Source organism: Tetrapisispora phaffii, chromosome 8, assembly GCF_000236905.1.
Source record: "Tetrapisispora phaffii CBS 4417 chromosome 8, complete genome".
Lineage (NCBI taxonomy): Eukaryota > Fungi > Ascomycota > Saccharomycetes > Saccharomycetales > Saccharomycetaceae > Tetrapisispora > Tetrapisispora phaffii.
This window is the reverse complement of record NC_016527.1, coordinates 111,051-138,673: the sequence shown is the minus strand read 5'-3', so window position 1 is coordinate 138,673 and position 27,623 is coordinate 111,051. Positions and strand designations below refer to the sequence as shown.

At 33.3% G+C, this 27,623-nt stretch overlaps 16 protein-coding genes and 1 non-coding gene across 17 annotated transcripts; 7 read left to right on the top strand and 10 right to left on the bottom strand.

The window, feature by feature from the left end:
- Positions 1-300: 300 nt before the first annotated feature.
- YRB1 (Ran GTPase-binding protein YRB1) lies at positions 301-912 on the top strand (the record flags this gene model as incomplete). Its single annotated transcript, XM_003686666.1, has 1 exon — positions 301-912. One exon carries the CDS (start codon positions 301-303, stop codon positions 910-912), a length of 612 nt encoding a protein of 203 aa, XP_003686714.1.
- Positions 913-1,073: 161 nt separating this feature from the next.
- Positions 1,074-2,516, bottom strand: GPI18 (GPI-anchor transamidase GPI18; the record flags this gene model as incomplete). The annotated part of the gene is made up of 1 exon (XM_003686665.1): positions 1,074-2,516. One exon carries the CDS (start codon positions 2,514-2,516, stop codon positions 1,074-1,076), a length of 1,443 nt encoding a protein of 480 aa, XP_003686713.1.
- Positions 2,517-3,701: 1,185 nt separating this feature from the next.
- RCR2 (Rcr2p) lies at positions 3,702-4,424 on the top strand (the record flags this gene model as incomplete). Its single annotated transcript, XM_003686664.1, has 1 exon — positions 3,702-4,424. The coding sequence occupies one exon, from the start codon at positions 3,702-3,704 to the stop codon at positions 4,422-4,424; it is 723 nt and encodes a 240-aa protein (XP_003686712.1).
- A 1,015-nt stretch (positions 4,425-5,439) lies between these two features.
- On the bottom strand, positions 5,440-6,714 carry MAF1 (RNA polymerase III-inhibiting protein MAF1; the record flags this gene model as incomplete). Its single annotated transcript, XM_003686663.1, has 1 exon — positions 5,440-6,714. One exon carries the CDS (start codon positions 6,712-6,714, stop codon positions 5,440-5,442), a length of 1,275 nt encoding a protein of 424 aa, XP_003686711.1.
- A 671-nt stretch (positions 6,715-7,385) lies between these two features.
- Positions 7,386-9,656, bottom strand: TPHA0H00660 (TCP11 family protein; the record flags this gene model as incomplete). Its single annotated transcript, XM_003686662.1, has 1 exon — positions 7,386-9,656. One exon carries the CDS (start codon positions 9,654-9,656, stop codon positions 7,386-7,388), a length of 2,271 nt encoding a protein of 756 aa, XP_003686710.1.
- An 818-nt stretch (positions 9,657-10,474) lies between these two features.
- On the top strand, positions 10,475-11,164 carry TRP1 (phosphoribosylanthranilate isomerase TRP1; the record flags this gene model as incomplete). Its single annotated transcript, XM_003686661.1, has 1 exon — positions 10,475-11,164. The coding sequence occupies one exon, from the start codon at positions 10,475-10,477 to the stop codon at positions 11,162-11,164; it is 690 nt and encodes a 229-aa protein (XP_003686709.1).
- Positions 11,165-11,339: 175 nt separating this feature from the next.
- On the bottom strand, positions 11,340-11,882 carry APC11 (anaphase promoting complex subunit 11; the record flags this gene model as incomplete). Its single annotated transcript, XM_003686660.1, has 1 exon — positions 11,340-11,882. One exon carries the CDS (start codon positions 11,880-11,882, stop codon positions 11,340-11,342), a length of 543 nt encoding a protein of 180 aa, XP_003686708.1.
- Positions 11,883-12,350: 468 nt separating this feature from the next.
- On the bottom strand, positions 12,351-12,926 carry TPHA0H00630 (glutaredoxin; the record flags this gene model as incomplete). Its single annotated transcript, XM_003686659.1, has 1 exon — positions 12,351-12,926. One exon carries the CDS (start codon positions 12,924-12,926, stop codon positions 12,351-12,353), a length of 576 nt encoding a protein of 191 aa, XP_003686707.1.
- A 537-nt stretch (positions 12,927-13,463) lies between these two features.
- On the top strand, positions 13,464-14,522 carry YFH7 (Yfh7p; the record flags this gene model as incomplete). Its single annotated transcript, XM_003686658.1, has 1 exon — positions 13,464-14,522. One exon carries the CDS (start codon positions 13,464-13,466, stop codon positions 14,520-14,522), a length of 1,059 nt encoding a protein of 352 aa, XP_003686706.1.
- Positions 14,523-14,894: 372 nt separating this feature from the next.
- Positions 14,895-15,878, bottom strand: TPHA0H00610 (uncharacterized protein; the record flags this gene model as incomplete). Its single annotated transcript, XM_003686657.1, has 1 exon — positions 14,895-15,878. One exon carries the CDS (start codon positions 15,876-15,878, stop codon positions 14,895-14,897), a length of 984 nt encoding a protein of 327 aa, XP_003686705.1.
- Positions 15,879-17,282: 1,404 nt separating this feature from the next.
- Positions 17,283-19,067, bottom strand: ICL2 (methylisocitrate lyase ICL2; the record flags this gene model as incomplete). The annotated part of the gene is made up of 1 exon (XM_003686656.1): positions 17,283-19,067. One exon carries the CDS (start codon positions 19,065-19,067, stop codon positions 17,283-17,285), a length of 1,785 nt encoding a protein of 594 aa, XP_003686704.1.
- Positions 19,068-19,287: 220 nt separating this feature from the next.
- Positions 19,288-19,926, top strand: FAR7 (Far7p; the record flags this gene model as incomplete). Its single annotated transcript, XM_003686655.1, has 1 exon — positions 19,288-19,926. The coding sequence occupies one exon, from the start codon at positions 19,288-19,290 to the stop codon at positions 19,924-19,926; it is 639 nt and encodes a 212-aa protein (XP_003686703.1).
- A 1,171-nt stretch (positions 19,927-21,097) lies between these two features.
- On the top strand, positions 21,098-22,168 carry CUP2 (Cup2p; the record flags this gene model as incomplete). The annotated part of the gene is made up of 1 exon (XM_003686654.1): positions 21,098-22,168. The coding sequence occupies one exon, from the start codon at positions 21,098-21,100 to the stop codon at positions 22,166-22,168; it is 1,071 nt and encodes a 356-aa protein (XP_003686702.1).
- Positions 22,169-22,241: 73 nt separating this feature from the next.
- YRB30 (Yrb30p) lies at positions 22,242-23,411 on the bottom strand (the record flags this gene model as incomplete). The annotated part of the gene is made up of 1 exon (XM_003686653.1): positions 22,242-23,411. One exon carries the CDS (start codon positions 23,409-23,411, stop codon positions 22,242-22,244), a length of 1,170 nt encoding a protein of 389 aa, XP_003686701.1.
- A 1,170-nt stretch (positions 23,412-24,581) lies between these two features.
- SUT2 (Sut2p) lies at positions 24,582-25,619 on the top strand (the record flags this gene model as incomplete). Its single annotated transcript, XM_003686652.1, has 1 exon — positions 24,582-25,619. One exon carries the CDS (start codon positions 24,582-24,584, stop codon positions 25,617-25,619), a length of 1,038 nt encoding a protein of 345 aa, XP_003686700.1.
- Positions 25,620-25,771: 152 nt separating this feature from the next.
- On the bottom strand, positions 25,772-26,704 carry YIP5 (Yip5p; the record flags this gene model as incomplete). Its single annotated transcript, XM_003686651.1, has 1 exon — positions 25,772-26,704. One exon carries the CDS (start codon positions 26,702-26,704, stop codon positions 25,772-25,774), a length of 933 nt encoding a protein of 310 aa, XP_003686699.1.
- Positions 26,705-27,147: 443 nt separating this feature from the next.
- Positions 27,148-27,218, bottom strand: TPHA0Htrna4G. Its single transcript has one exon. It is a non-coding gene; the product is annotated as a tRNA-Gly (tRNA).
- Positions 27,219-27,623: the final 405 nt, after the last annotated feature.

Here is a 27,623-nt window from a genome sequence, read left to right as displayed (position 1 = left end):
TCATAATATTCAGATTTTTAGTTTTAGCAAAATATAATCTTTTATTAATTCTAACATTACAATATAATTAACATTAAGTAAATAAATTGATTTGATTGACAGTTGAATAACTTTTAGATCTAATTTTTTATCATTAACTACCTTTATTTTAGATCTGTTTGTATATATTTATTATTAAATTGGTTAATATATTGTTTTGTCTTACTAATCTTCGTTTTTGCTTTTGCTTTTTAATTAATTTAGACGGTATTAACACATCAACAAAAAGTAATATAGATCTAACTAATTTCCATTAAACAAATGTCTGATTCTGCTGCCCCAACTAATGCTAGTGGTAAAGAAGAAACCGCTTCTAAGCCACCAACCTCTGCTGTTTTCTCCATGTTTGGTGGTAAGAAAGCTACTCCAGCTAAGGAAGAAAAAAAAGATGATGAAGATAAAGAAGATAAAGATGAAAAGAAAAAAGAAGGTGATGCGGAAAATGAAGAAGAACCAGACGTTCATTTTGAACCAGTTGTTCATCTTGAAAAAGTTGATATTAAAACTCTAGAAGAAGATGAAGAACAATTATTCAAAGTTAGAGCTAAATTATTTAGATTCGATGGTGATGCTAAAGAATGGAAAGAAAGAGGTACTGGTGATTGTAAATTCTTAAAAAATAAAGCTACTCAAAAAGTCAGATTATTGATGAGAAGAGACAAAACTTTGAAAATTTGTGCTAACCATATCATTGCCCCAGAGTATGAATTGAAGGCTAATGTTGGTTCTGACAGATCTTGGGTTTACACATGTACAGCTGATATTGCTGAAGGTCCTGCAGAAGCTTTTACTTTTGCTATTAGATTTGGCTCTAAAGATAATGCTGATAAATTCAAAGAAGAATTCGAATCAGCTCAAAAATTAAATAAATAAATAAATTAAAAAGTAAATATTTAATTAATATTTAATAGAAATAAAACACATTGATAACCTAATGTTTTAGATGAGTATCAATATTTTTCTTTATATAGTGCTTCTTGTTTGTAAATATATATACATCTATTTATTTATACTATTGACGAGATATCTTCATATTATGCCGGAGGTAAGAAAGACGCAAAAAATATGGTTTGCAATGGAACCCAGAATAATAACCAATAAAGATAAAATTTAATTATTTTATCATCTGAATCTGAAGTGAATCTGTTCATATTTTTAATACCATCTCTTTCTACTTCTAATTTTTCATGGCATACGTCGGTCTTCTTTGTGAACATTAGATATTCGTTTCTGTATAACTTGTCAGAGATGAACCATAAATGAATAGGTATGAATGAAAACACTCTATTTATGATTTGAACATGTGCAAAAAAAATCAATACCAATAAGAAACATCTTGTAATCCAAATAGTAGGAGTAATGTGTCTTGTCGGATATTTTTTAGTAAAATATATTGTAGCCGTTATTAAAATTATAATATTTGGTAATGCAAAAAGGAAATTTGGTATATTATTTAGTGTCCAATAGTTCAGAAATCCTATGTTCCAATATTTTGTCTGAATAAAATTGTAAAAGCTTTGTTTTGTCAAAAATGGAACTTTATCAATGATACTAGTAGTACACCATTCTCCTCTTTCTGGACAAAATTGATAGTAAGCAACGTAATATTCTTTGTAAATAAATGCCGTGAATAGTAGTATACCAGAAAGTAATGGAAAAAAAATCATTTTGTAGAATTTCCTAGAGTACAATAATTGAAAAACATCAAACAGGAAATATATTCCTAAAAATATGCAATTAGTTCTATTCCACATCGCAATAATAAATGATAGACTCGTTGCAATGACATAGAGTGGCCAACAATATAATTTCAAATCGAATAATTCAGTTGTATTGCCATTTTTATCTGTGTCACGATTATTGAGTGACAGTTCACGAGTAATTAATCCAATGAATGCGAACATGAATGATAATGGTTCCGAATAAATACTAATAATAAATCCTGATACACTGGAAATAATGAAAAGAAATGCTGTTTTTTCTGCAATTTTCTTTGATTTAAGATCAGTACTATGGTTTGAAAAGGTTAAGATTGTCAAATAATACAATAAAATCGACGATAAATAAAATATTATATTTCCCACAACTAATCCGACTTTTATTACGCGATATACATAATTTATGTCCATATCTTTGCCAGTTATTGACAATGGCCCATGTATATATAAATCAATAACATAGATTAATTTAGACCAAATGTTTGAAAATGCATATTCATGTTCAAATTTTATTATATCATTTGGTGATTTCTCATGAACAATTGCTTTCAAGAAAAACACACTATCCCATGAAAGTAGTTTATTATAGAAATTTGAGTTCCAATATGTATCAATCAGTTGGTGGTCTGTATCATTTGTTAATTGTTTCAGTAGTAATTCTGTGGAAGTATCAAATTGCGATGGTGAAAAATAGACTAGTGAGTATTGAAGAGCTTTGATCAAAAGAAAGAACCAGGTCAACTTCACAATAAACACCATCTTTAAGGTTGTGTGTGTTGAGTGTGTAATCAGTATATCTACTGTTGGGACCGTTATTTGAAGTCAATTGCAGTGATTTATAAATAAATCACATCCATGCTTATCTCATCTCATCTCATCATCCATCATCGTCCTTCTTCATTACGGTTCTAGTGAACTTCACGTGACCGAGATTTTGCACAAGGCAAACCAGGGTAAAATTACCATACCCAGGGAGAAGAGACATCTCCGTTTCACGAATTAGAGGAAACTTAACGTACGATTGTCACTAAACCTCGCATCTTTTAGATAATAGACGACGTAATAAAGAATAGTGGAACGTTCCAATCCGATGGTACGTTTTTACTCAGAAATGTATATCACCCATCAAGGGCTTCTACTCTAAAGTGGCGATGTGCCTAAATATATGTATATTTTTTACATATTGTTAACATAGAACAAGTCATCGAAATGGCTAGTAGATGGCTTACGATGACTTGGGATGGCTTGCAATGATAACAACAAGCCTTGCATTGCTGTCGCCACCTCTCTCTGTCGTAGAAGACATTTGATCTCCGTGAGGGTTGTGCGAACAGTTTACTGCATTGTTGAAATGAGTTAGACCAGGCCGTGACGAGTGATTCTCAGACTTGGTGCGGGACTTTCACTGTCCACATGCTATTCGTGGAGAATGCCTGTGAAGCTCCGCAGTGAGGAAATTGAGGCACAGTCGCAACCCACAATAAATTACCGCAGAGGGGTCTGTGGTGATAAGATGCCTCCTCTCTGCGCCATTCACCTCCTTTTGCCATTTTCTGCCCCTCCAGTTTTCCATCTACACCACTTTCACGGTTTATACCATTCAAAAGCAGTAAAACTCCCGTACCACTCGGTAATGCCCATATTCATCTCTTTTTGCTTACCAATCAATTTGCCAAAAAATGCAAAAACTGAAAAATTTAGAAAACGTATATATAAGTATGCAACCAGTATACAAAAGAAAATGATTTAATTAACTAATTACATATTACAGGTATAGCAAGCAATTTTTATTTTTGATTCATTTATAAGAGACTGAACAGTGAAAAAAAATAATATTATTATTCATAGTAGATTTTTTATATTGGCATTATTTATTGTTAGTGATAAGATCAGAAACGCAGAAGAATCAGTAGGTAAGAAGGTTATTTTTTACTGATTAAGCAAATGTACATCCTTAATGATTATGATTTGAATAAAATCACCGTCGCAAAATTCGAAAAAACTTTGGAGTTGAATACCAGGGAAACAGTGGATGATTCTTGGGGGTCATCTTCCTGGGTATGGGGTAGATGGATCTTGTTTGTTATTTTTGTTGTTTTCTTGCTAGTTATTTTCCTAGGAACTATTAGAGCTAATAAGAGAAGAAGAACTTTAGGTCAAGCTCCTATTAGAGGCACAGCATGGATGACTCCTCCTACATATAGACAAAGTGAGAGAGACTACAATGCTAACGGCAGCGCTGCTAACGGTCACGACTTTGTCCCAAAATATACAGCTGAGGCAAATGATCAAGATCTTGGTTACTACGATGCTCGTGGTGAATTCCATCCTAATTCAAAATCTGAATATTTGCCACCTCCACCCCTAGTTCATGAAGTCGACTCAAATGCTTCAACTACATCAAACAGTCATGAAAGACCGAATATACCGCCACCACAGTCTGTAGTAACAATGTCAAGATCAGCAAATAATAGCGCCACTGCCGATTCTCCCATACCTCAATACCAAAGAGGTAATATTGCAATCTCAGATGATGCTTCTGTTGATAATTTGGACTTCTCTAGATACAATTATATCGATGCAAACAGCACAAGCAATACAGCTCGTTCAAATCAACCAACTTCAGATAATAATAATGATCTACCCAGACCGCCAAAAGCAGCATAAGTTCAAATGAGCGATCACTGGATATATACATACATATATTCTCAATTATTCATTTCATACCCCCCTCCTCTTCACTGTACATTACAAGTCAACAGAAGAGGATTTTTATTCTACAGTAATAATTAATTCTAATTGCATTACCAATCCTTTATTTTCCAATTACTTCGCAGTTTAAGTCTTCATTTTGAGAGAGTGAGCATACAAGTTGAGCATATAAAATTTGTTGCTTTAATCAACCAACTTTCGCTACTATGTTTGAGTTATTATTTTAATTTACCCCTATGGACTGTGTTATATTATTATATGACCAAAATATATTGGTTATTAAATTGACACTTTGTCAATAGTCGTTATTTCCGAACACATACGAAGTTTTATACATATAAACAGCATATAAATTTAATTGACTTAATATACAATACCTTTATTAATATTCTACAATAATCCCGTAAGAAAACATTCTTTGTTGTCTCCAGTATTTCATCATACTCGATTAGAAAAATGCCATTGTTAATCAATTTAGAATATATAAAGGTGAAATAGATAAGAATTCACAAAGTTAACTATTAAAATTAATATTAATATTATTATTATTAAGAATTACATCTTCTATTTAACAAGAAAACAATGCATACGATGATTTATCAATAACTAATTTATGTACTAAGATGAGAAAGTGACATTAACAATTAGAAATTCTTGTTAGAAGCATAGTTTAAAATTATTTACAAAATAATTAACAAGATTGTATTAATAGTATAATACGTCACTTAAAATTTGGACAAGTTTTCGAAAAAATAAGTATAATTCTGTTTTCCAAATCAAATTAATAGAAGGAGATTAGAACTATATGAACTTATAAATCATAATAGTAGATTTAACTCTTTTTAACAAAAACGTAACGAAAGGTAATATTAAAGTGTCAGCAAAGTGACATTTAAATGAATGTTAATACAGATTGATTTAATTTTGTATTCTTTTTTATTATATTTGGCAGATGTTCCTAGTTCCATGTCTAATTTACAGCCACATCCATATCTGAATCGTCTTCGATTGCATTTTCTTCAACTGCTAAATCATATTCACCTTCAAAATTATTAGAATCATGATCAATAACATATTCTTTTTTTGACATCAGAGGAATATTATCTTTATTTAGCTCTCCCAAGTTATTTTGTAATCTAACACATGTCAAGTATATGTAAGCGACCCTCTTCCTTTTTTTATTAAATATGAACCAATTTAGACTCCACAAATATCCTGGTTCATCGTCTAATAATAATTTAGATGGGTCATATTCATAAATGACAGAATCGGAAAAATCCATGTGCGAATTTATAATTTCCCACATTGATTCATCTGGTTTTTTGCCTAATGAATATAGTGAATTCTCAATTTTAGAAACCATTTGCTTAATGGTGCTCTTGACAAAATTGGTTGGTTCTAAAGAAGAGAAGTCATGATCCGGATAAGATGCATTTAAGATTGCAATCAGATAAGCAAACGTTCGCCTGCTGGCAGTTTCACTTATTGGACCAAATGGACCAATACTTATATTAGGGGGGGCATCTTGAATGGAGGATCTCCTCCTATTTGGATGAGTTTTCGTGACTTTGAATTTGTTATTATTTTGTAGAGTAGTGTCATTGAAGGTATTTACTTTCGAGTCATCTGATTTCAAATCATTATTATTATTATTGTTGTTGTTGTTATTATTACTGTTGTTATTACTACTGGTATTGTTTGATATATTACTTGAAATGCTGCTGTTACTGGCATGTCTGGAACGTTTAGTTAAATTTACAGATTCCACTGAAGAAGAACTTACATAGTCATTTTCTGACACTAATTCTTTTAAATTTTGATCATTAAGTTTATTAGTTCTCACAAAGAAGTTAGGTTTTGCCTGATCATCATTATCATTTACAGATAACCTTCTCTTTTGTTCCCAAAAGGAATTAATATTCTGTTTACCGTATTGTTTATCAGCAGGAGAATTTTGTCCATTTTCAATATTAAGAGAGTTGGAGCTTGTGTTTACAATCGCATCTTCCGATTCACTAGCAATATCAATAACACTATTTTTCCTCTGTTGTATTACTAAATTGTAATTTTCATTTTCTTGTAGCAATTCGTTCAAATGATTGTCGATAGTTTTATAAAGTTTTTTATCTGACGCTACTGCCTTAGTAGTAAAAATATCACAACTACCAGTAATTTTACAGTCTGCAGTTTCAAAATTCAGTGACTGATTGACTCTCTCGACATCTAATTCATCGATAAATTTCATTATATTCTTAATATTATGATATACATATATATGTATTGGTTGGCTATTAAGTTTTCTGTTTGTCCGTCCAAAAAAGAACAGCCAAAGCAAACAAAATTTATGCAATTGTTAATAGTTATATATTCGAACATCATACTGCAAGATTCAAAGGCATACATTCAATGAACCATTTGAGGGCTTTATTTATTATATTATAATATATATGTTCATTATCCAAATAGTGTTACTGATGTTGAAGGTTGCATTGATTTTTTTTCAAATTTCAACATTTCTGTTCATCGATAAAAAATGGAAATGTTGCGATTACCCGACTTCTCGTGGTAAAGGTACCATACTGGTTAAAGTAGACAAGGTTTCAACCGATGACATGAGGTTAAGATAGTGTCACTATTGTAAAGATTCCGTTGTGTGCTTTGAGCTAGAAGGCCTTATTAGTATCTGAGAAGGCACCTCGAAAGCGAGAGTGCAGTTGAAGTTTGAAATATGTTTTTACAAGTTAAAAAAGAGATTCCTTCCAGGAGACTAAGGTCAATTAGTTGACTAATGTGAATGTGAATGTGAATAATTTCTATAATAAGATGTCAGTTTTCCACTCTCTTCAACTTCATTCTGGGGTATACATATTTGACTACATATATATGTGTGTGTGCGTGTTTATAGACAGATATCCACTATTTAGATATGTTATTTCCTAAAAATTGGACATAGTGGTACCCGACGACAGACCAATGGAAATTAATTAATGTTGTTGCTAATAAGATTTCATTCTCAAAATGTTTTAAACTAATTGGTAAGAATTTTTGCTCATCTGATAATAAGAATAAAGTGTTGTTATTTTCATCCTCGTTATTAGCGTTGTTGTTATAATGGCTCGATTTAGATAAACTGATTAATGTTTTTAAATCGATTTTTTTCTCATTTTTGTTAAATACTTTCATATAACTTTGATTGATTTCACCACCTAATGTACAATCAGATATATTGTATATAACATTTTCGATGATTTTATAAACTCTTTTCTCTAATAATTGATACACCGGAGTATTTGATTGTATTTGTTTAGCTAGCCATTGTTTTGCAAACGCAATATTTTCCTCAGCTAAGTTTACAAATGCCGGTGTGCTAGTTTTTGATTCTTGTCTATTTTCTCCAGGTTCGTTTTGCTCTATGTTATAACGATTGATTAACTGTTGAATTTTGTAATATAAATGTAAAGAAACGGCAGATGTATTTCTTGTCCACTTAAAATTACCACTTTCATCTTTAATTATAGCAATAATATCAGCTATCATTTCCTCATTTGAATATGAACTTTTAATGAAAGTTTTCAATTTATTGTCAATTCTCACGGCTTCATGATGCATAACTAATTGGTCGAATAATAGTTTGCATATCATTAAACAGACAATTTGTCTGATTTTTGATCTCAGGGACAATAAAAGGGCTTTATCCGTGCTCAATATAATTGGGAACTCATCTACCATATTCGAACATGAAGTTAAATTCAGGATATCTTTTATGACTAATCTATAAATTTGTCTGGGAAGAGTCTGTCCAACAATGAGATTACCATTTGATACTTCCTCGTCATATGTTTTCTTAAACCAATGGAATGAACTGACATAAATATTATTAGGTTTCGACAGAATAGTTTGATTATACTGCCTTTCAAATTCAATGGAATTCGAAATTAGGGCCGGCCTTATAAGTCTAATTTGATGGTTAGCCATATCCAGTCTCATTAGTTCCATTATCTCAAGGAATAGTGCAATACAGCCAATAAATTCATGTAAGGATTTTAGTTCGATTGCCTTCTCGAATGCAGTATTCAGTTTTTCAACCAAAGAGTCTCTCATTGGGGCACAATATTTTTTCAAAATATCATATATCCAAGACGACAGGTTGTTTACATCCAAGGTATCTCTTATCAAATTTTGGACATTCATTTCTGGATTTAAAACATCCTTCACCATTTGGTAATCATTTGGCGTGACAATAGTCATCATAATTTTTCTAATATTATCAAACAATGGATACAATCTTGATTTCTTCAGATTAAATAGACTAATGTCATTTCGATATATGATAATTTCATTTTCTAAATCATTCCAGTACAGTTGCGATAGTTCTCTCTTTTTAACACCGATATTTCCATCAAGGTTGGGTCTGAATTGTAAATTTGGATCGAATACAATATCATGTCTTAGTTGAGCATTTTTAATGATTTCATTAACTTCTAATTCTTTTAAATGGAATATATTAATAGCTGGTAAAGGTATTTGATCTTCCCCCACCGTAGAGTTTAATCTTTCTACTCTTTCCTCCATAGTCATTGTACAGAATGGTTTATTTGGTGGTTTAGTTGAGTTAAGCACACGGCTGTCCAGCAATTTCTTCTTTGATACCGTGGGTTCAACTTTATGCTTTTCTACAGGTTCTTGTTTATTTTTATTGAGCCCCGTTGCGCCTGTTTGTTGCTGTTGTTGTGCATTCTCCAGTCCTTCTTCGACGATATTTATTCCATCTATTTTAACTTCAGCTACAGCTTCGTTATTACGTTGATCTAGCTCAACAATAGTTGTGGAAGTGATTGGAGCACTTTCCTGTTGATTGGCAATGGTTCTCGTTGTGGTAGTCATGGTGGTTTTTCCAGTCCCGGATTTATTGACACTCACAGCCGCATTAAATATTCTAGCAATTTCGTGAGGATCTTTCAAATTGGTTGGGATATAAACTTTCTTGATTTTATTTCCATCAGGTATATTAAGACACTGTACATTATTATTTGTAATCATATTATCATCTACCGAGAGAGGTTTAAAAATGATTCTGTGCGTTCTTCTACTCAATTTTTCATTATTCATTGAATTGGATTGGTTGTCACCAGCGATATTTGAATGGGGGACACCAGTGTCCTTTTTTGAATCCTCATTATTGACCATCTCTTTACTATAACTCCTATGTCGATAAAAAAAAATGTTTAATTTAAATGTATGGATAAGCAATCCTGCTAGCGAATGTAGTTCTTGCCACCAAAAAGTTACGATATCCTTGAATTCACTACAGCTAAGGTGGGATTAAAACCTGAATCAGTTATTTGTATATATATATAACTATGTAAATGTAAATATGAAAACGAGGTTCCGTTAAATTACAAACTTTCCAAATTCTTGATATTCTTAAAAATTTCACTTAGAATGCTTAACTCTCTTGATGACTTCAGGGCAAGATATAGCTCATATGATCAAGACGCGAAATAGATAGATCACCACACACCCCTCCTACTTCACTTAATCATCGCAATTCTTTACTAATTAAACAAGTTGTCTAATGGCCAATTGTCAGATAAGTTTGAGACAAAAAGTGAGAGATTTTTATGTTTTTTCGAAACTTTAAAAACATTTTTTTTGCCAAAAAAGGGTCTTTTTACGGAGAAACGCGCGTAGAAAGGACATAAAAAATGACAATTTAATTTGAAAAATGAGATGAGATGAGATGAGATGGTGATGTGATGGTGATGGTAACAATGGCTATTGACAACTGAGTTGATTACTGGGAACAGGACTGGTTCGATACCTAGATACATATATTGAGAGGGGGAGGGAGAGGAGTCATTGGGAGACTATGCTTTCTGTTTGAGTATGTTCCTTTGGTTTAAAATTTCGTTACCTTTTAGCTCATGTTTGATGGAAGGGTGTTGGAACTTTAAAATCAGGAATTGTTGAGATTGTTAATATAACTTGGTTGCGTCATTGCAGAGATGAGTTCCAAAATATTTGATGATGTCCTGGCAAACCTTCCCGTTGTGAAGACATGTGGTTTAAGTGATGTTAACTCCGCCCAAGTGGCTATTGATTCAGGCGCAGCGCTGTTAGGTGTCATCTGTGTGCCTGGAAGGAAAAGAACTGTCCTGAAAGACGTTGCCACTGAAATTGCTAATAGGGTTCAAGAGAGCAGAAATTCTGGGAATTCTGTCTATCTTGTTGGTGTATTTAGAAACCAGCCAAAGGAAGAAGTTCTGAAGATAGTCGAAGATTACCATTTGGATATTATTCAATTGCACGGTGATGAGGATTGGAAAGAGTATTATGATTACATAAAAAAACCAGTTATTAAAAGAGTGCTGTTCCCAAGAGATAATGAACTGGTATTGGATATGAATAGAAACTACATGCAAAGTGGACACAAAGAAAACATCTGTTTGCCATTGTTCGATTCAGAAGCAGGTGGTACTGGCGAACTATTGAATTGGTCGGATATATCTCACTGGGCTCGGAGTCATGATGATGACGTTCGGTTCCTGTTAGCAGGAGGGTTGAATCCAAGTAACGTATCCCAAGCAGTTCGTTTGGATGGTCTCATTGGTGTTGACGTTAGTGGAGGTACTGAAACTGACGGTAAGAAAGATCATGAAAAGATTAGATCATTTATTAAGAATGCCAATACATAAAGTCATTATCATTTTTATGTAACAAAAACCATACATACATATATATAGGATATAAAATGCATTGAAGTTATATCAATAGTGATTGCAACTATCTGCAAACAAAAGCAGTGCAACTTCGAACCAGCAAAGAACCACTTCTACGCTCTTTACAACGATTTAGCCAATTTCATATGAGTTATCGGACAACCATGTCTTGATCTAGTATATCGTCTACAGGAACATCTCCATTATTACCCTCTTGTGCTGCTATCATTCTAGCTAGAGCTTCATCATCTTCTGCAGTGGCTTCGAACTCATTCTGTTCTTTTTGTCTTTTCAATATCAACTCTTTAAAAGTAACGTAATGCAGATCGTTAATAACCACACCTTTGCGTAATTCAAATACTTGCCTACACATGGGACAAAGACCTCTAGAAGCCTCAGTCTCTAACCATTCGAATATGCAATGGACGTGGAAATTATGCTTACATTTTCCAATCACAATAGGACAGCCATCGCTTGGAAATTTACAATTAGGACATGCTCTAATGAAACTAGCTCTGCAGATACCACAGAAATCTTCTTCGTCATCTTCGTCATCACTATTTTGCTCTTGGTGGTCTACATCTGACCCTGAAACGATGCTATTGTTGTGATCTTTCTTAACTTTTTGATCATGTTTAGGAATTTGCCAACCCCAAGCAAATACACCGTTCACATTCTTAATCTGCACTTTCATTGCTATAGATAAACTCCGATTATGGATATTGTAATTCTCTACTATATCAGAAGCTACAGTCGTTTTTAGAACCTCATGTATGTACTTATAACCATTATTCCTTAAAGTAACGCTTTTATATAACGATGAAGTGATTTTGAGACTTCAAATATTTGAATTCACAAATTCGCAAACTAAACGTTACAGCTATTGCACCTTTTGTAATCTTTAAATGGTTTAATCAATACGGTTAATATCCAATATATTGCTAGGAATTGATACTTGTCGATACTTATACATAATATATATACAAAAGAGAAAGTGTTGAAACCATATTGGCGTTATTATTAGATATACCTACTTACAATTAATTAGAACCTTGTTGAAGAATTTTTGAGCGTGAGCTCAATAAAACAGGATCGTTGCATCATTAAGCTTGATAGAGAAAAGAGAGTGAGGGGATTACTCGTAATTATAATTACTCTTGAATCACTTCTTGTTCGGCTTTGGAGCAGCGTCCTTGGAAGACACGATCACAGAGAAATCACTATCTTTTTGAATAGTTTGTTCAACTAACTTGTCATCTTGTAGCTTCTTAATAGAATCAAAACCACCTAAAGACTTCCCATTGACAATTAGGTTTGGGACTGTTGTGTGGCTGGTTTGCTGTTTAATATAGCTAAACAACTCATCACCATTTGGATGTTTGTCCAATTCGATGATTTTAATGTCTGGAGAGAAACGGTAGTTATCAGCTAACAACTTCTTTAATCTCTTACAGTATGGGCAGAAAGTTTTTGAAAATAAAACAACTGGAGCCATTTCCATGATATTAATGTATTCTTGAGCAGGATCAAACTTACCAGAAGATGAGCCACCAACGATTGGACGTGGAGCTTCATTATTCCTAACTCTCTCGGCAGTTCTAGATGGAGCTGATGCACTACTATCGGAAACTACAGACTCTAACAACCAGTTATCATTCTGCACAAATAGGAAAACAACAAATAACAGCAACCCAGTTATGGATAAAATTCTGACGTTTCTCTTATTCATTAACGACATTTTGTAATACTTCAAACTTCAGTTATAATCTTATGTATAAGCCAGTAAATGATATGATACTTTTACGTGTTTAAAATTCTCTAACGTGTTAATAACTTAGGAACAAAACACACGTATAAAACACAAAGACGATCGACGTTTTCAATACATACAAGAATACCAAATGTGAATCTCATAAGCTTCAAATAGCAAAACATTAAACGTAACCGTTTGTATAGTTATCATCGACTTCTTATAAACATCAAATCAAGAAACCTAGAAGCCATTGACGTGAAAGACGCTTTAGCATTTGAACACCGTAAAAGCTTCGTTGCTTGTGAGATCCAGCGATGGCACTTTGGTGATGGATATCATATATAAGGGTTTGGATCTCTATTTGAGTTCTGAGGAAAACGTCAAAGATTGTTTAGAAGTTAGTCTGTGGTCTGCAATTTACATGAGTCTATGTTCTGTTCGTGTTAGGAAAGGATACTTCAGAGCCCTGCCTAACGCATTTGTTGCTAGATACAGAACGAAATTTTAAGAGCAAACAAAAATATGGTCGACCTTGATAGAATTGTAGATGATACGATTCAATTACTAGGTAAGAATATGGCTAAGAATTATCGAGTTATAGTTCTCTTGGTTGGACCTCCGGGGTCGGGAAAGTCGACAGTTGCTCAAAGTTTATGTGATGCAATTAATGCAAAGTATACATCCTACTTAAGCAATTTCACTGGAAAGCATGGAGAATCACCAATTAAATACCAGCAGGTACATGAAGATGAAGTCAATATTCTAAAAAATGTTAATGAGATCAGTGTACCGTTACAAAAGTATTTGGTCGAGAACGATGGTATTATGCCCCAATGCGTTGAAGATGTTAAATTTGAGCCTGTGAAAATTCAAGCCAATGACGGAAGTACAGTAGTCATTGGTAGAGGTGGCCTACCAAATTCAGTAAAGATAGCTGCTAATGAGTCAGAATTGTTTAGTAATATAGAACTATCACAAGTGGTACCTATGGATGGTTTCCATCTCTCCAGAAATTGTTTGGATAATTTTACTGATCCAGTGGAAGCACATAAAAGAAGAGGGTCGCCAATGACTTTTGATAGTAATAACTTCTTACAACTGTGTAAGGCTCTTTGTGAAACTGCAAAAATTACGGCAAGAAACAATGTTGGGACAATAGAACAAAATAATTCTATTGAGACCGTTTTTGACGCTGTGTCTTCTACATTTATCTCGAATATTCCTTGTATATGTATTCCTGGATTTAATCACGCCTTAAAGGATCCATCCACTGCGGCTCTCACAATCCCTAGCCAGTCGAGGATTCTGATCTTGGAAGGTTTGTATTTACTGTATGACAAGGAAAATTGGGCCAACATACATAAAATAGTTGAAGGTACAGCGTCTTATTTGATATATAACATAGATATTTCAGAATCTGTTCTCCAAGATAGAGTCGCAAAAAGACACTTGAAATCTGGACTCGTTAGCTCTTACGAAGAAGGTGTCAAGAAGTTTCAAGGAAACGATTTGTTAAACGCAAGAGATATAAAAAGCAATACTATTAAAGCACATAGTGTAATCACCATCACTAATGACTGATTTATATAAGAGGAACAACATTCCTTAAAGAAATCTATTAACTCGATAACTTCAAATTTTGAAATTGTTTTATTGCTTTATATAGTCGAATATATTAAAAGGTATGTTTATGGGGTGAATGCTGGTGTAAATTTTTCATTTGTTCTATGATATGGATGCTTTTTTTTTAAATTGGTACTTCTTTGATTCTTCTTCTTTTTTAACATGGAGCTTTGAATCATTTTAAGTTGGAACTTGCATTTCTGCTCAGAAATATTTTTATCTTCAACGGCATTATTATCATCCTTGTTATCACAGTTGGCTACTGTATACTTATTGTGTATATTGATTGAAGGTCTTTCTAATACATAGTTCTCATCGCTGGTTTCTTTTTTAAACTTTTGGAATGGGAGTTTTAAGAACGTTGTCCATCTTTTGTTGATGTGGGATAAATATATGAGGACTTTGAATTGTGATATGTTCATTTGGTTTCATGTGTGAACAGGTGTAAGGAGGCGTCAGTATTCCTGACTTTGGAACATCAACACATGGGTGTTCGTGACAATGCGATAATATAGATTTAACTCCTTGGTTTTCTTGTCCTTGACAAGCAATAGAAACGCTTCTAACACTTTGTTCAATGTCAAGTGTCTCATTATTCTCGACATCATATTTTCTAATGCCAATTTGTGGTAATTTTTCGTCCTCATCATTATCATCTTCCTCATCTTCGGAACTGTCACTGTCACTGTCACTGTCACTACTAGTATTTTCGTCACTACTTTCTAGTGGTTCATCATTACTATCATCGTCCTCGTCCTCGTCATCAGAATTCTCTGAAAATTCCATGCTTTTTGGTATTGGGGTTCTAATAATGTTCTTCTTCTTAAATACAAGCAGTTTTTCTTGGTCAACTTTTGATGTTATGTTTTCAGTCTGACAAGGCATTGGTGTTCTAATAAGTTCTTTACACCCTCTTGATGTTGAAGATGTTCGTATTCTTTCGGCATCTTTAAATATTAGACAGCTTTTTTTACGTTCATTTATTTTAACATCTACGTCGTCACAATCATTTTCAGATTTGCCATTGTCATTATAATAACTAAAATAATCAGGACCTTCCTCCTGCAAAGAATTATTCGAAAGTAAATAGACTAATCCAATCTTGTTATCACAAAGGGATATCGAATCAACTGCTGACGTATCGTTCATGTCAAAAGCATTTTTGTTCATGATTTTCAGTAAATATTTCGCATTTTCATTGGCTGTGTCATAAATGTAGTAAATTGAATAGTTGTTATCATTACATAAAAATGGTCCCAATGAGTATCCAGTCTTGGAGAGACTATCTGAGAATTCAGGAATCATCGAATTCATATATTTGTGTGTCAGAATGTATCGGTCGTTACGTATCGTTCACTATAGTATAGAAATTTTAATTTAGTTTTGTATTTTTTATTGTCAATAAGTTTTATCTTAGCTTGTCTATTGGGCTCAACCAGATTTGCGTTGTGGTTTTTATATTTATCTGACTTGGACTGATGTTGTATCCAAAATAAGTTTCACAAGTCTATACACATTTATATATAATAGAAATTTTTAATAGAAAAGAAATGTTTTTGAAATTCATAGGTGCAAAGTTGCCTTTTTTAAGGAGAGATATGAATCACTAGAATTCTTTTTTTCCAAGTGATATTCATTTGATAATTAAAGTGGGTTCCTATATTCTTTTCTTCCTTCAGTTTACTGTTCAGAACCCTTACAGCAAAGAAAAAATAAAAAAAAAAAAAGAGAGAGATATGTTTTTAAGATTTCCTCCTGTATTTACAATAATATTTGTTAGTGATCTCGAATACGACTTTGAGTGCTATGTGAATAAATTATGTGAACACCGACTTGCCTAGCTAGGCAAAAATGAAACAATTCTAATTTAAGCAAACAAAAAAAATTGAAAATTATCTTGTTATCATTTCGACTGAATGCTGGGGCGACGATTGCAATAACGAACTAAAAAGCAAAGTTGATCAATACCGTCAACTCAGTTTCAGACGAAAAGCATTAAACTTGGCTATTTCGTCAGCTCAATTTTTTTGCTCGTTTTCTATTTATGTGTTTCTTCTGTTTTTGTTTGTTCCTTTGCTTGTTTCTTTCACTTCACACGCTTGTCATGTTACCTGCTCTGTTTCTGCAACATCTCGGTTTACGAGCGAAAGGCATCGAGAGCAAAGTTGCATCATCAGTTGAAATATTAAAGTATCACAAGAAAAAAAATAAAAAAAATAAGACACAAAGCAACAAAAAAAAATTCCAGAAATAACTCACGCAGAGGAGCGTCCGGATACTTGTGAGCCTACTCGCAACCGAGTGCGTATTGTTAACGTTAATACGAACGTTAAAGAAGCTCTTGATAATGAAAAGACGAGTGCTGGGAAAGTGTTTGTGTTTCTTACTGTCTTGAGGTTAACTAAACTGTTCAACTAATTGGTAAACTATACGCAATGTCAATTCTTAAAATAGAATTTTTTTAAACAGAGTGGACACATGCCAAATAAAAAGCGTTTAATTGATATGACGTAGTGTTTTTATTTATTCTGTGACCTGTTTGGTGCGGTGTCTGGATGTGTATGTTTGGAGTTTTACTTCTACGACGATAAATCCTCGTAAACTCCCTCCTTTAAAGTGTCTCATAATGAGAAACGTTTTGATTTTATCATATGGATATGGTTAGCTAGTAGCGATAGGTTGGATATCATATTTTTATGTGAGTGTAGTGGTTAAACTTCAAAATTGACTTTCTGTAAATGAATCACTTGACACGGATGAACTTATTGAATTTGTACCATTCTGAATTGTGTTCGTTATTGATTCAACGTATTCGATCCCAGACCATTTTTGATGTAATAACATATCAGAACCTTCTTGTTTCTCCATCTTCTGTACTTTTTCGACGTAAGTCTTCATTCCTTCGTATTGAAATTCTTTTGCTATTGACCAATATGCCAAACCACTGATGTGTAACCCAGCAAGTGACACTAATTGTAAGATAAACCCTTCTTTTGCTAAGTTCCAAATAAAGTTTTTTATATCGATGTTATATTTCTGCCAGTTGAAACTTGGAGATAAATTGTAAACTAATTTTACGTGTGGGTGAATTTCGTGAATTTTTTTAGCAAACATTTTTGCTTGCGCCAGATCTGGTGTCTTTGTTTCCAGCCAGATCATGTCACTATAAGGAGCGTATATTAATGATCGCTCTATTGCAGACTCCAAACATCCATTGTACATGTAATACCCTTCTTTTGTTAAAGGATAGTCCCAATTGAACTCTACAGTGTTTTTATTATTAACTTTTGTCAATATCTGTTTCATTTCAATTAAACTTAAATATCTCTTATTTTTTGAACTTTTTAGTAATGCTTTTTCTTTGAGATATTGATGATAATCCATATCATTTAGTACCAGTTTTACCATTTCATCAAAGGTCATTAATTTATTTGCTTCGTACCATTCTTTTTCGAAAGATTTCACGTTGTTTGGACTTATTTTATCACCATTTTGAAGATCCAAAAGCATTTCATTCAAGGGTTTGTTGAATTTGGATTCCTTCGTATCATTAACTATGATTCCCTTTATGAACTGATGATCCCTTGGATCCACTGCACTACTAATTAATTTTGAATTGCACGAATCTGTTCTTGCAATAATCAAGTTTTCAGTGTTCATTAGATCCCATTGGAATCTGGTCGCATGCAACGTTGTCAAATGCGTCTCTACTGGCACGACCACAGTGCCTGCTAGATGACCGCATTTTTTGGAACCAACCAATTGATCCTCCAAATGAATAGCAGCGGCTCCTTTCTCTGCAAAAAGTCGAGCTACTTTCATCACAGTTCCTACTCCCCCGTGCCCCATATCTGCATCGGCAATCAAAGGCTTCATATAGTCTACCTCATCTGCATTGTCATTGTTGTTGTTGTTATATCTTGATAGTTGTAATTTCTTGTCGTGTAGTAACTGTGCATTAAAGATTCTCCCTACCTGGTTAGGCACTGTGTCGTACGGATAATCCCCCAGGTCTGGGGACACGTTATCACTTGCGTTTGAAGAGCATGCCCATCCTGAAACATAACCTACTTTCAAGTCCTTGCACCTTGCCAATTGCGACATCTGCACTGGGTCCAGCACACCAAGCGTGTGCAATGGAGCTCTATGTTGGAAGCGGTCCTCCAGAAGACCAAACAGCTTTCTTGCCGTAAGGCAAGAGAGCGGTATAGTGGTATCGCCGACCAAAGATCCCCTGTGTCTCAGAACATCCTCCGGCGTATATATACGTTTAACGTCTCTAAACCGTGCTTTATTGAAGAACTGTTGCACACCTTTTACCTGTGACATGGTTTGAAAACCAGCTTTACTGTTGTTGTTTTGTGGCCCAAGGTTCAACGAAAAGATAATAAGCCATCCTGTTAATACATGTGGTTTATATACGCACAAGATTTTAGCCGCCGAGGTGGAGAGAACTTGCCCCGGACGAGAGGCACCGCTCACGTCCGACGGGCCAGCGGTCATTCATTTTTTGCAAACGTGTTACCCCGTCTTGATGTTGATCCGGGTAACGTAGTCGTTTTGAAGAACACAACAACCCACAAATTAACCCCTGTTTCAGAAGAAAGGTATATAAAGGACAAGGATATTTGATGATATTGTTGAGTGCGTGTAAGAGTCTGTATTGAGCGGAAGAGAGCCTAGCACTCCCATATATTCAACGTACGATTGTTGTTTTTCTGGCATGGAAGTCAGTACAGAGAAAAATTGCGACCCTACGAAGGGTGGCCACCAGTTGTACGTATCGCCCCAAAATGAGAACCTGGGCGAACTTTATAGATTAATAAACACGCTGGTAGACACGTTGCAAGAGAACAAGGACGTTAAAAATCGAATTGTTAGTCGAATTGATAATCTAGATAGAGTAATGCGACGCGGAAGCGAAGAAACTAACGGCATGGAACTTGAACATAGCACTAACGATGAAGATAATATGATATTCCATAACTTCATTAGCAGCAGAACAACAACGAGCAAGGATGGTGATAAATACAGTGATACAAATGCGTTCCTAAAATTAAAAGAACATAACGGTAAATTGAAACTCTTACTAAAAGAGAAACAAAATGAGAACAAACAGCTGTTAGCACAGGACTTGCCTGAAAGTGAGAGTTTACTTGCATATATCACCAGATGTCTAAGAGACCACGTTGCTGCTTCCAATAGTGAAAAATTAGAAGCTATTAAGGTAGCAGTGGGCAAGATGCACTCTTCATTAGATAGCGAAATGCATCAATATAAGCAAAACGTCGACGGAATTGATGAGCTAATGGAAATATCTAAATGCTACAGATATCTTCTGCAAAACAGTAACAAACTATAGAATAGATAGAATAGAATAGATGTATAGATGGACATAGAGAAATGAGCATGAAAATTTTACATAGCATCAAGTATAATATGAATAGACATATAGAGATATTATAAAGCAGGATTACCCAATTCGAATATTAGTTCTTACGAACCGTCTTAGTGAGTTTAAAAAAAACAGTAACGTTCATTAGTTTCTTGAATAAGCAATTAACGAACCTCTTTAGGCCCTCGCTCCCTCTCTCACTATATTTGTTCTTGAAATAACGACAATAACAACAAACTAGTTTCGTTAATTTATTTGATACAACAGTTCTTCCGTTTCTTTTCAGTAAGAAGACTACCTGTTTGTCTTCAGTCATTACTGATGGATTGTTGACATTGCTGATGGATTCTAAATTAGGTCAGAAATTGCCATTGTTTTGTTGCTCCTATTGTAACGAAATTAGTTTATGGTACAGATTGGTTGTTCATTACTGTTCGTTAACAAGAGAGTGAATGGAAAGAGAAATTGCGATATAGATGAAATATGCTGCATGAGAGTATCGGTGCAAGCGTTATGGAGCACCAGCAGCCAAAAAAACCGCTTGATTCGATACAGTAGTGTAATATCTTCTTGTCACATCCAAATATATCACAATCTTTATAAATATGGATATATGCTGGAGTGTGTTTATGCATCAATGTACGTAAGGCTAGAAAAGTGGCCCTTTTTGATTCAAGGGAGAGGTTGCCTCTTTATTCTGTGAAAACAGAAACTGATACTACACTAAAATGAGAATTGGAAGTGCTGTTTTATTTTAAAGATAGAGACATCGGAATAGAGGGTGATATTATCTCATCTTGTTTGGGACTACTGAACTTCTTAATTAATTCATTCATTAAATTGTATGTGTATCTGGAATATTCCCCTAGTAGAACTGTTCCTTAAGACAATAACGTCTTCTTAAATGCTTGTTTGATAAAAGCAATTAACTATTGAAATTTGAAATAGGAAATAACTGATTGAAAAGTTTTTGAACTTATAAATGGAATAGTTAACATATATAAGCAAGTGTCTATGAAGTAGACATGAGTCTTTATAAATGTTTATCTGTGTGTATGTATCTATATATTATGTATGCAAATGTGTATGTGTGCCAACGTAAAGTAGCAGTACATATAGAATAAAGACAAGAACCAAAATGATTATTGATGGAAAGAAGTATGCTTGCCAGAAGTGTATACGCGGTCATAGAGTGACCACTTGCAACCATAGTGGTGTTGAATTAGTGTTGATTAAACCTAAAGGTAGACCTTCGACGACATGTGAGCATTGTAAAGCAGTGAGACATAATACTAATTTTAATCCAATGGGCAAATGTCAATGTGGGAAGAATGTAAAACCTATTAGAGTCAGAAGACGGTCTAAGGCAAGCATAAGTTCAATAAGTAATAACACTACTCCGATGGTGACTCCAGCATCATCGTTAATGAATGACTGTGACTGTTTATCCGGGTCGATTTGTAAGTGTAATGTGACAAAAAGGAAAGCATCAGTGGTGTCTCTTACTGGACATGGCTCTGGTTTCGTTAATTCAAATTTAAACAGAAAGTCTATTTCTTCCTATATTTCATCACCCAATTTAGTCCATAGAGAGGATTCATTCTCGAATTTATTCCCAACGGAATCAGTTAATAATGATTTATCTCTGGAATTCACAGATAACTTCAATAAAAATAATAGAGAGAAGGTTGATGATTCAGGTGTTTCGTTGATGGATTTCTTCTTGAATACAGACAAATCGGTAGATCAAAAAATCGATTTCAACAATTACCCAAATACTTCTCCGGTTTCACCAACTACCACAAGTTTCATTGATAACGTAGTAGGTGAAATGAATATAGCAATGGCGTTGTCGAATAATAGCAGTTTCTTAAATAACGATGATATTGGACTGCCCTCTGATATGGAATATATTGGTAAACGATCATCAACGAGTGAAAGTATTTCGCCCAAGTTTGTTTCACAACCTTTCAAGAATGATAGCAATAATAATAATATTAACAATAGCAGTCTTAATACCACGCAGAAGAAACATTTTGATACCGTCACAAATAATGCTCTTGTGACAGATAATGGTGGCACCAATGTAAGTGATATATTCGATTTAAACAATATATTCAATATTTTAGAATCAAATGACGTTCCAGCTACTGCAAACGATTTCGAATTCCAAAGAAACAATATAAACTGGAATATATCAAATATATGATATATATAAATATGCATATGTATTTACAAAATAAAATATAGTAAAATATAGTCAATACTCGTTTTTATTAAGTTCATATCGAAACTTCTCTCAATTTCCCTAATGTCTCATCTTCATCTACCGAATTATCATTATTCATCATTTTATTCTCATCATTTAAATATAATGCTAATTTTTCGTCTGTTATATCAAATATATCCTTTCCTTCATTGACTTGTAATGACAATAATCTAGTTACAATTTCAAATAATTTGATGCTATTATCTGCCTTGTTGAAATTACCGAGTCCATAATAAACAATATCCTGAGTGCTAGTCTTCTTCATTCCATTATTATCGACTTTGAGAATCAACACAGGTTCATCAAAATCACTCTCTAAATTAAGTAGGTTACCAGAGTAACTATAAAATATTTTTATAACATTATTCAAATTAATTGTAATTTCACGTTCTTCTTCTTCTTCATCGTGATATCTATCATCATCAAAACTTTCCTTAAATACAATATTATATTTATAAGTGTTTTCTTCATCATCCTTTTCTGAATATCGTATAATTTCAGCCTGGCTCTTGTTATAATCCTCTTTCCAAACTACTTTCTTTAATTGAATTTTATAAAATACTGTATAAATTGTAAATTCAAATATCTTCTTAAGGGAACATTTTTTGGCATCTTTATCATCTTTACGATACTCTTCGTTATTAATACTAATTAAATTACTTGCATTCAACAGTAAATTTGGTGAAATATTATTAGGTATGGCACTATTCAAATTGATCCCTGATGTGTTAAGCGATAAATTGATGAATGGAGTTATCTCGTCTAATCTTTCGATCACATCCTCAATATATTCGATAACTTTATCCAACACAGATTTATTCTTATCATATTCATTTCTAGCACTATTCTTCTCTTGCAAGTCATTTAACTTGTCATCTATTGAGTCTATCTCAAGTTTGATATCTTGAGTTAATTGGATGATGCCATTTAAATTATTGTTCCCATTGAAAGCGACAATCTTAATCAAATCAATAGCATTAGAAACTATAATAATTTTATTCTCTAACTGTCTCTTTAGCCTATTTATTTTTTTAACCTTCACTTCATCTTCACGATTCTCAGTTGGTAACTCTTGCACAAAGTTGCTTACTTTTTTCAATACATAACTGGATGCTAAAGTGATGCTAGACCGTATAGCAAAGGAAACAACCTGCGAACCAGCTTTTGACAATATCTCATCCATAGCTCTTGATCACCTTTCAAACTTTGTTGTCTTTATACACATATATATATGCATCCATCTTTATCAATCTTATAGTAAAGCTTTTGTAAAATTGTGCTGTTTTCTTTAAGCGCTTGAATTGAAGGGATGAGGGGAGAGGTATATAAGAGAGAAAGGTGAATCTTTATAACTTATTAGAACATTAATTTAAATAGATGGATTAAGGATAAGTTATTGAAAGTGTTTAATGAAACATCATGTATAGATTAATGTTACATGTCATAATTAATGCTACAGAAGCTACAATGACGTGAATCTTCCACTCTAAGAGAATAACGCAGTCATTAGTGTCAAAGCTGTTCTAGCCATAATAGATGTCAAATCGGATCTTACAAAGTATACCTGTCGAAATTGGATTAGACAATAAAATGTGATGCTCAGTTGTTTAGCTTGTTAAGCAAAATCGACTGCAATATGAAGATTCAACTGACCCACATATATATGTGAATTGACAGTAGGTTCTACATATGAGACATGCTGAAGGGAGAAGGTTATCCCTGATTACAAGTATTTATGGACCCAGACAATGAACGGATTAGTTAGAAATCCTATATATGGTATGATTGAGATTTTGAGGACCCTCATGAGTCCTCATCAAATTTGAAAACGTTCGATCCAATGCTGTCCGTAACCTTTGACAATATTCTGGGGTCGGAACATTCTTATCCGTAGTTCCTAAGGCAGACGGTCGTCCAGTTCATAAAATATGAAAGATTTGAAGAAGTGAATATTTTCAAATAATAGGATTATTATAGTGGTGTCGACTATGAGTCTGGGATAACTTACCTTAAGGATTAATTAGCTTAAGGATTAATTGTTCTAGTTGTCACTCTACATTTATGCAGTTCTTCAGTAGAATTGATATCAATTGAATTAAGATGATACACTACTCTGCTCTGCTCAGATTATATGAGGATTAATTACATCTAACCGGGAATGAACACCTTTTTTATGTGGAATCAATGGCCTTTACTGTCATCAAGGCTAATGTAATATTATTTTCTAATATATATAAATATGAATGGAACGTCTAATCAATTTCTGAATGGAACAACCTTCGTTTGCTAAATTGTTTCCTGTTGGGGGGCACTACATAATAAATGGTTAAGTAAGCAGACGAATATACCAACAATGTCATCGAAAAATTTTGTAATTTCTAATAATAATAATTCATTGCCAATTCTATTAGTACCATATTTGCATCATGGGGAAGGGAAGGTAAATTATCATCTCAACCCAATTTGTAAAATTGATGAGACCTTTAAAAATATGGGAAGGCTAAAAGCGTTAAACAATAGTAATAATAAAGAAAACATGAACTTGATAACATTTCCCAACAGATTACCTACACCTCCACATTCACCAGAAAGATTCTGTGGTGAAAATATGAATTGTGACAATATTACGCTAAGTCGATGTTTGGCCAACCTAGATTCTAAGGCTTCGACTCAGATCAGGTTACCAGAAGTCCAATTTCCTAAGTCATCATTTTGTGAGAAAACTTATGCGTACAATTCAACACCAAGAAACTATCAGTGGAAAACGGCTCGTAAAGAGATTTTCAATAGAAACTCAGATAATAATGTATCAAGGCTAGTTGAGTCTGTTCAAGACTACCAGTTAAGGTCGAATAGATTATCAAAATCAACTACCACTAAAGTTCATAAGAGACAGAGGCGTGGTCGGAGTTGTGATAATTGTAGAATGAATAAAACTAGATGTGACGCCCGTTTTGAAGTACTTTTACAAAACAAATATGTTATGAGATCTATCTCAAAAAAATTGCATTATATATTAAAAAAGAGAGACATCATCAAATACAGCAAACATGGCATGATTTTAGAACATATTAAAATCCCAGAAGATTTACTTAAAGATAATGACCATGGTGTAAAACTAATAAAAAGTTTAGATAAAATCATTCTATTTCATCCTTGCAGTTCATGTCATCGCACTTATACATACAATAAAAAAAATGTCGATAAGACTCATGGAAGGGAATGCATTTACTCTACCGGATACATTAAATCAGATATGCATATATATAACGTGATGATTCATAATATATCAAAGGAACTACCACTCTCTGGAGGAAATGGCCTATCTAAAAAACTTTATGATTTGACTATTTCTGATTACAAAAAATATTTTGTCAATGGAGAGACTTAGAAATATTATTTATAGGTAATTAATTGTTGTATATAGTTATGTACATAACATCTAATTTGCGGAAATATTTTTGATAAAATATCACTATTGAACATTCAAATATCTGCCTATTCTCAATTTCTTGAAATTAGACTACCATTAGTGGTAACTTATTAATAAAATAAAATGAACATCATTAGACTTGAAAATAGGACATGGATTGACAGTATTATTATTACTGATAAAGGGAATCTTGAAGTAGAGTTGTTATTATTCTGGGTAGCATAGAAGAGATATAGAGCACTTTTGAATAAACCGAATGGAAAAAATACCCATTTTATAATAAGAACATATAAGGAAGCACCAAACTTTGATAAAACATTTTCAGCAAATAAAATTGGAATCCAGTTTAAGTTTGAATAACCATACACTGAAATCAAATCAATTGTACTTTTAAACTTAGTATTTTCATCTTTCTTTAAAATTTGATAGCTTATAAATGGAACAATGAATGTGTAGCCAAAGAATAACCATATGGAATGCAATAAGTTAGAATATACATCTTTTCTATCAATATTGGTAGTACTTTTGATACCTTGGGCAATATCATTTAAAATAAGGTTAAATAAATTGTTGGTAAAAAATTGTACCATAATTACACTTGCTGTGACCCAAATTGCAGCATATAAATCAGTCTGTTTGTTAGAATTGTTATCATTATTACTCTCAGAATCAGGGATAATTTCTTCCGATTTAGTGAACCTTGCGGCATTGTATAATCTTCTCTTGAATTCTTGATCAGATAATTGGAAATATTTAGAATAGTAATTCAGGAACCCCGGAGGTAACTCATCGTTCTGATCTTGTTCATCAACTCTAACTTGATCATACAAAAGTGGTGGTATATTACTGATAGGTTCTGGATCTAACACTTTTGGCACCTCAATATCGAAATCGGAATCATTCTCAATCCTATCGGAAGATATGTTGTTATTAGTAATCTTACTATTCCTAACCGTTTCAAATGGGTTGTTATCATTAGTAAAGTCATCCACCCCGTCTAAATCATCATCTATCTCAAATGAATTGTTATGTCTTTCAGTCATGTTTTTTTCGAAAACTAGTTCCCAGTCTTATCTCCAACGTTTGAAGTAAATTTTGCAGCAATTGTAACAGAATAAATTCCACAACCGTATACAGATTATCTACTAAAATATAGAAACTATATAGTTCCTTGCAGCTTACATTAAAGTTAGCTATAGAGACATTATTAAATTATTATTATTTGCTTAACTGTTCATAACTTTTCATATTTTTTCGGTAGTGAAGTTTCTCTGAAAAATTGACGAGACATAATCCATTAAGAAGTACACAGATTGTGCCTGGATTATGAAGGTTTGGGTGTCTTAAATGGCTAAGTTTGTATAAAAACGACTTAATTGCGGTTCTGGATGTAGTGTTGGGCCCGCTGTTAGCCAATTGTAGGCTGTTAGGAGTGTTATAATTAGTGCTAGGTATCAAAAACTGACAAGAAATATAGAAAAAGAAATGCGCAAGCCCGGAATCGAACCGGGGGCCCAACGATGGCAACGTTGGATTTTACCACTAAACCACTTGCGCTATTAATTTATGTATGCTTTCAATAGTTAAGCATCAAATGAAGATAATATTTATCACTGCATTTGTTAGAAAATGTGCAAATAGTTGTATTGGAAATGACAGTGGACGTATAGCTGAATATACGATACCAGATATTACCTATTTAGGAGATTAATATTGTAAACCTGAAACAATAGTGCCTACCAGAATGTAATAGCAGAATCTCTAATGCATAAATAGTACTGTAGAACCATCAGTCTGCCATACGTGTTCAACTCGACGACGTCGTCTCGTTGGACAGAAAGGTAGATTGAAATATGATGTATATATAAACCCCGGTAATCAATAGTAAATAATCCAATGATCCAGGTCCAAGAGACGAGAGAGATTAATCTGATTATAGAGTATATAATCTAACAACTATTA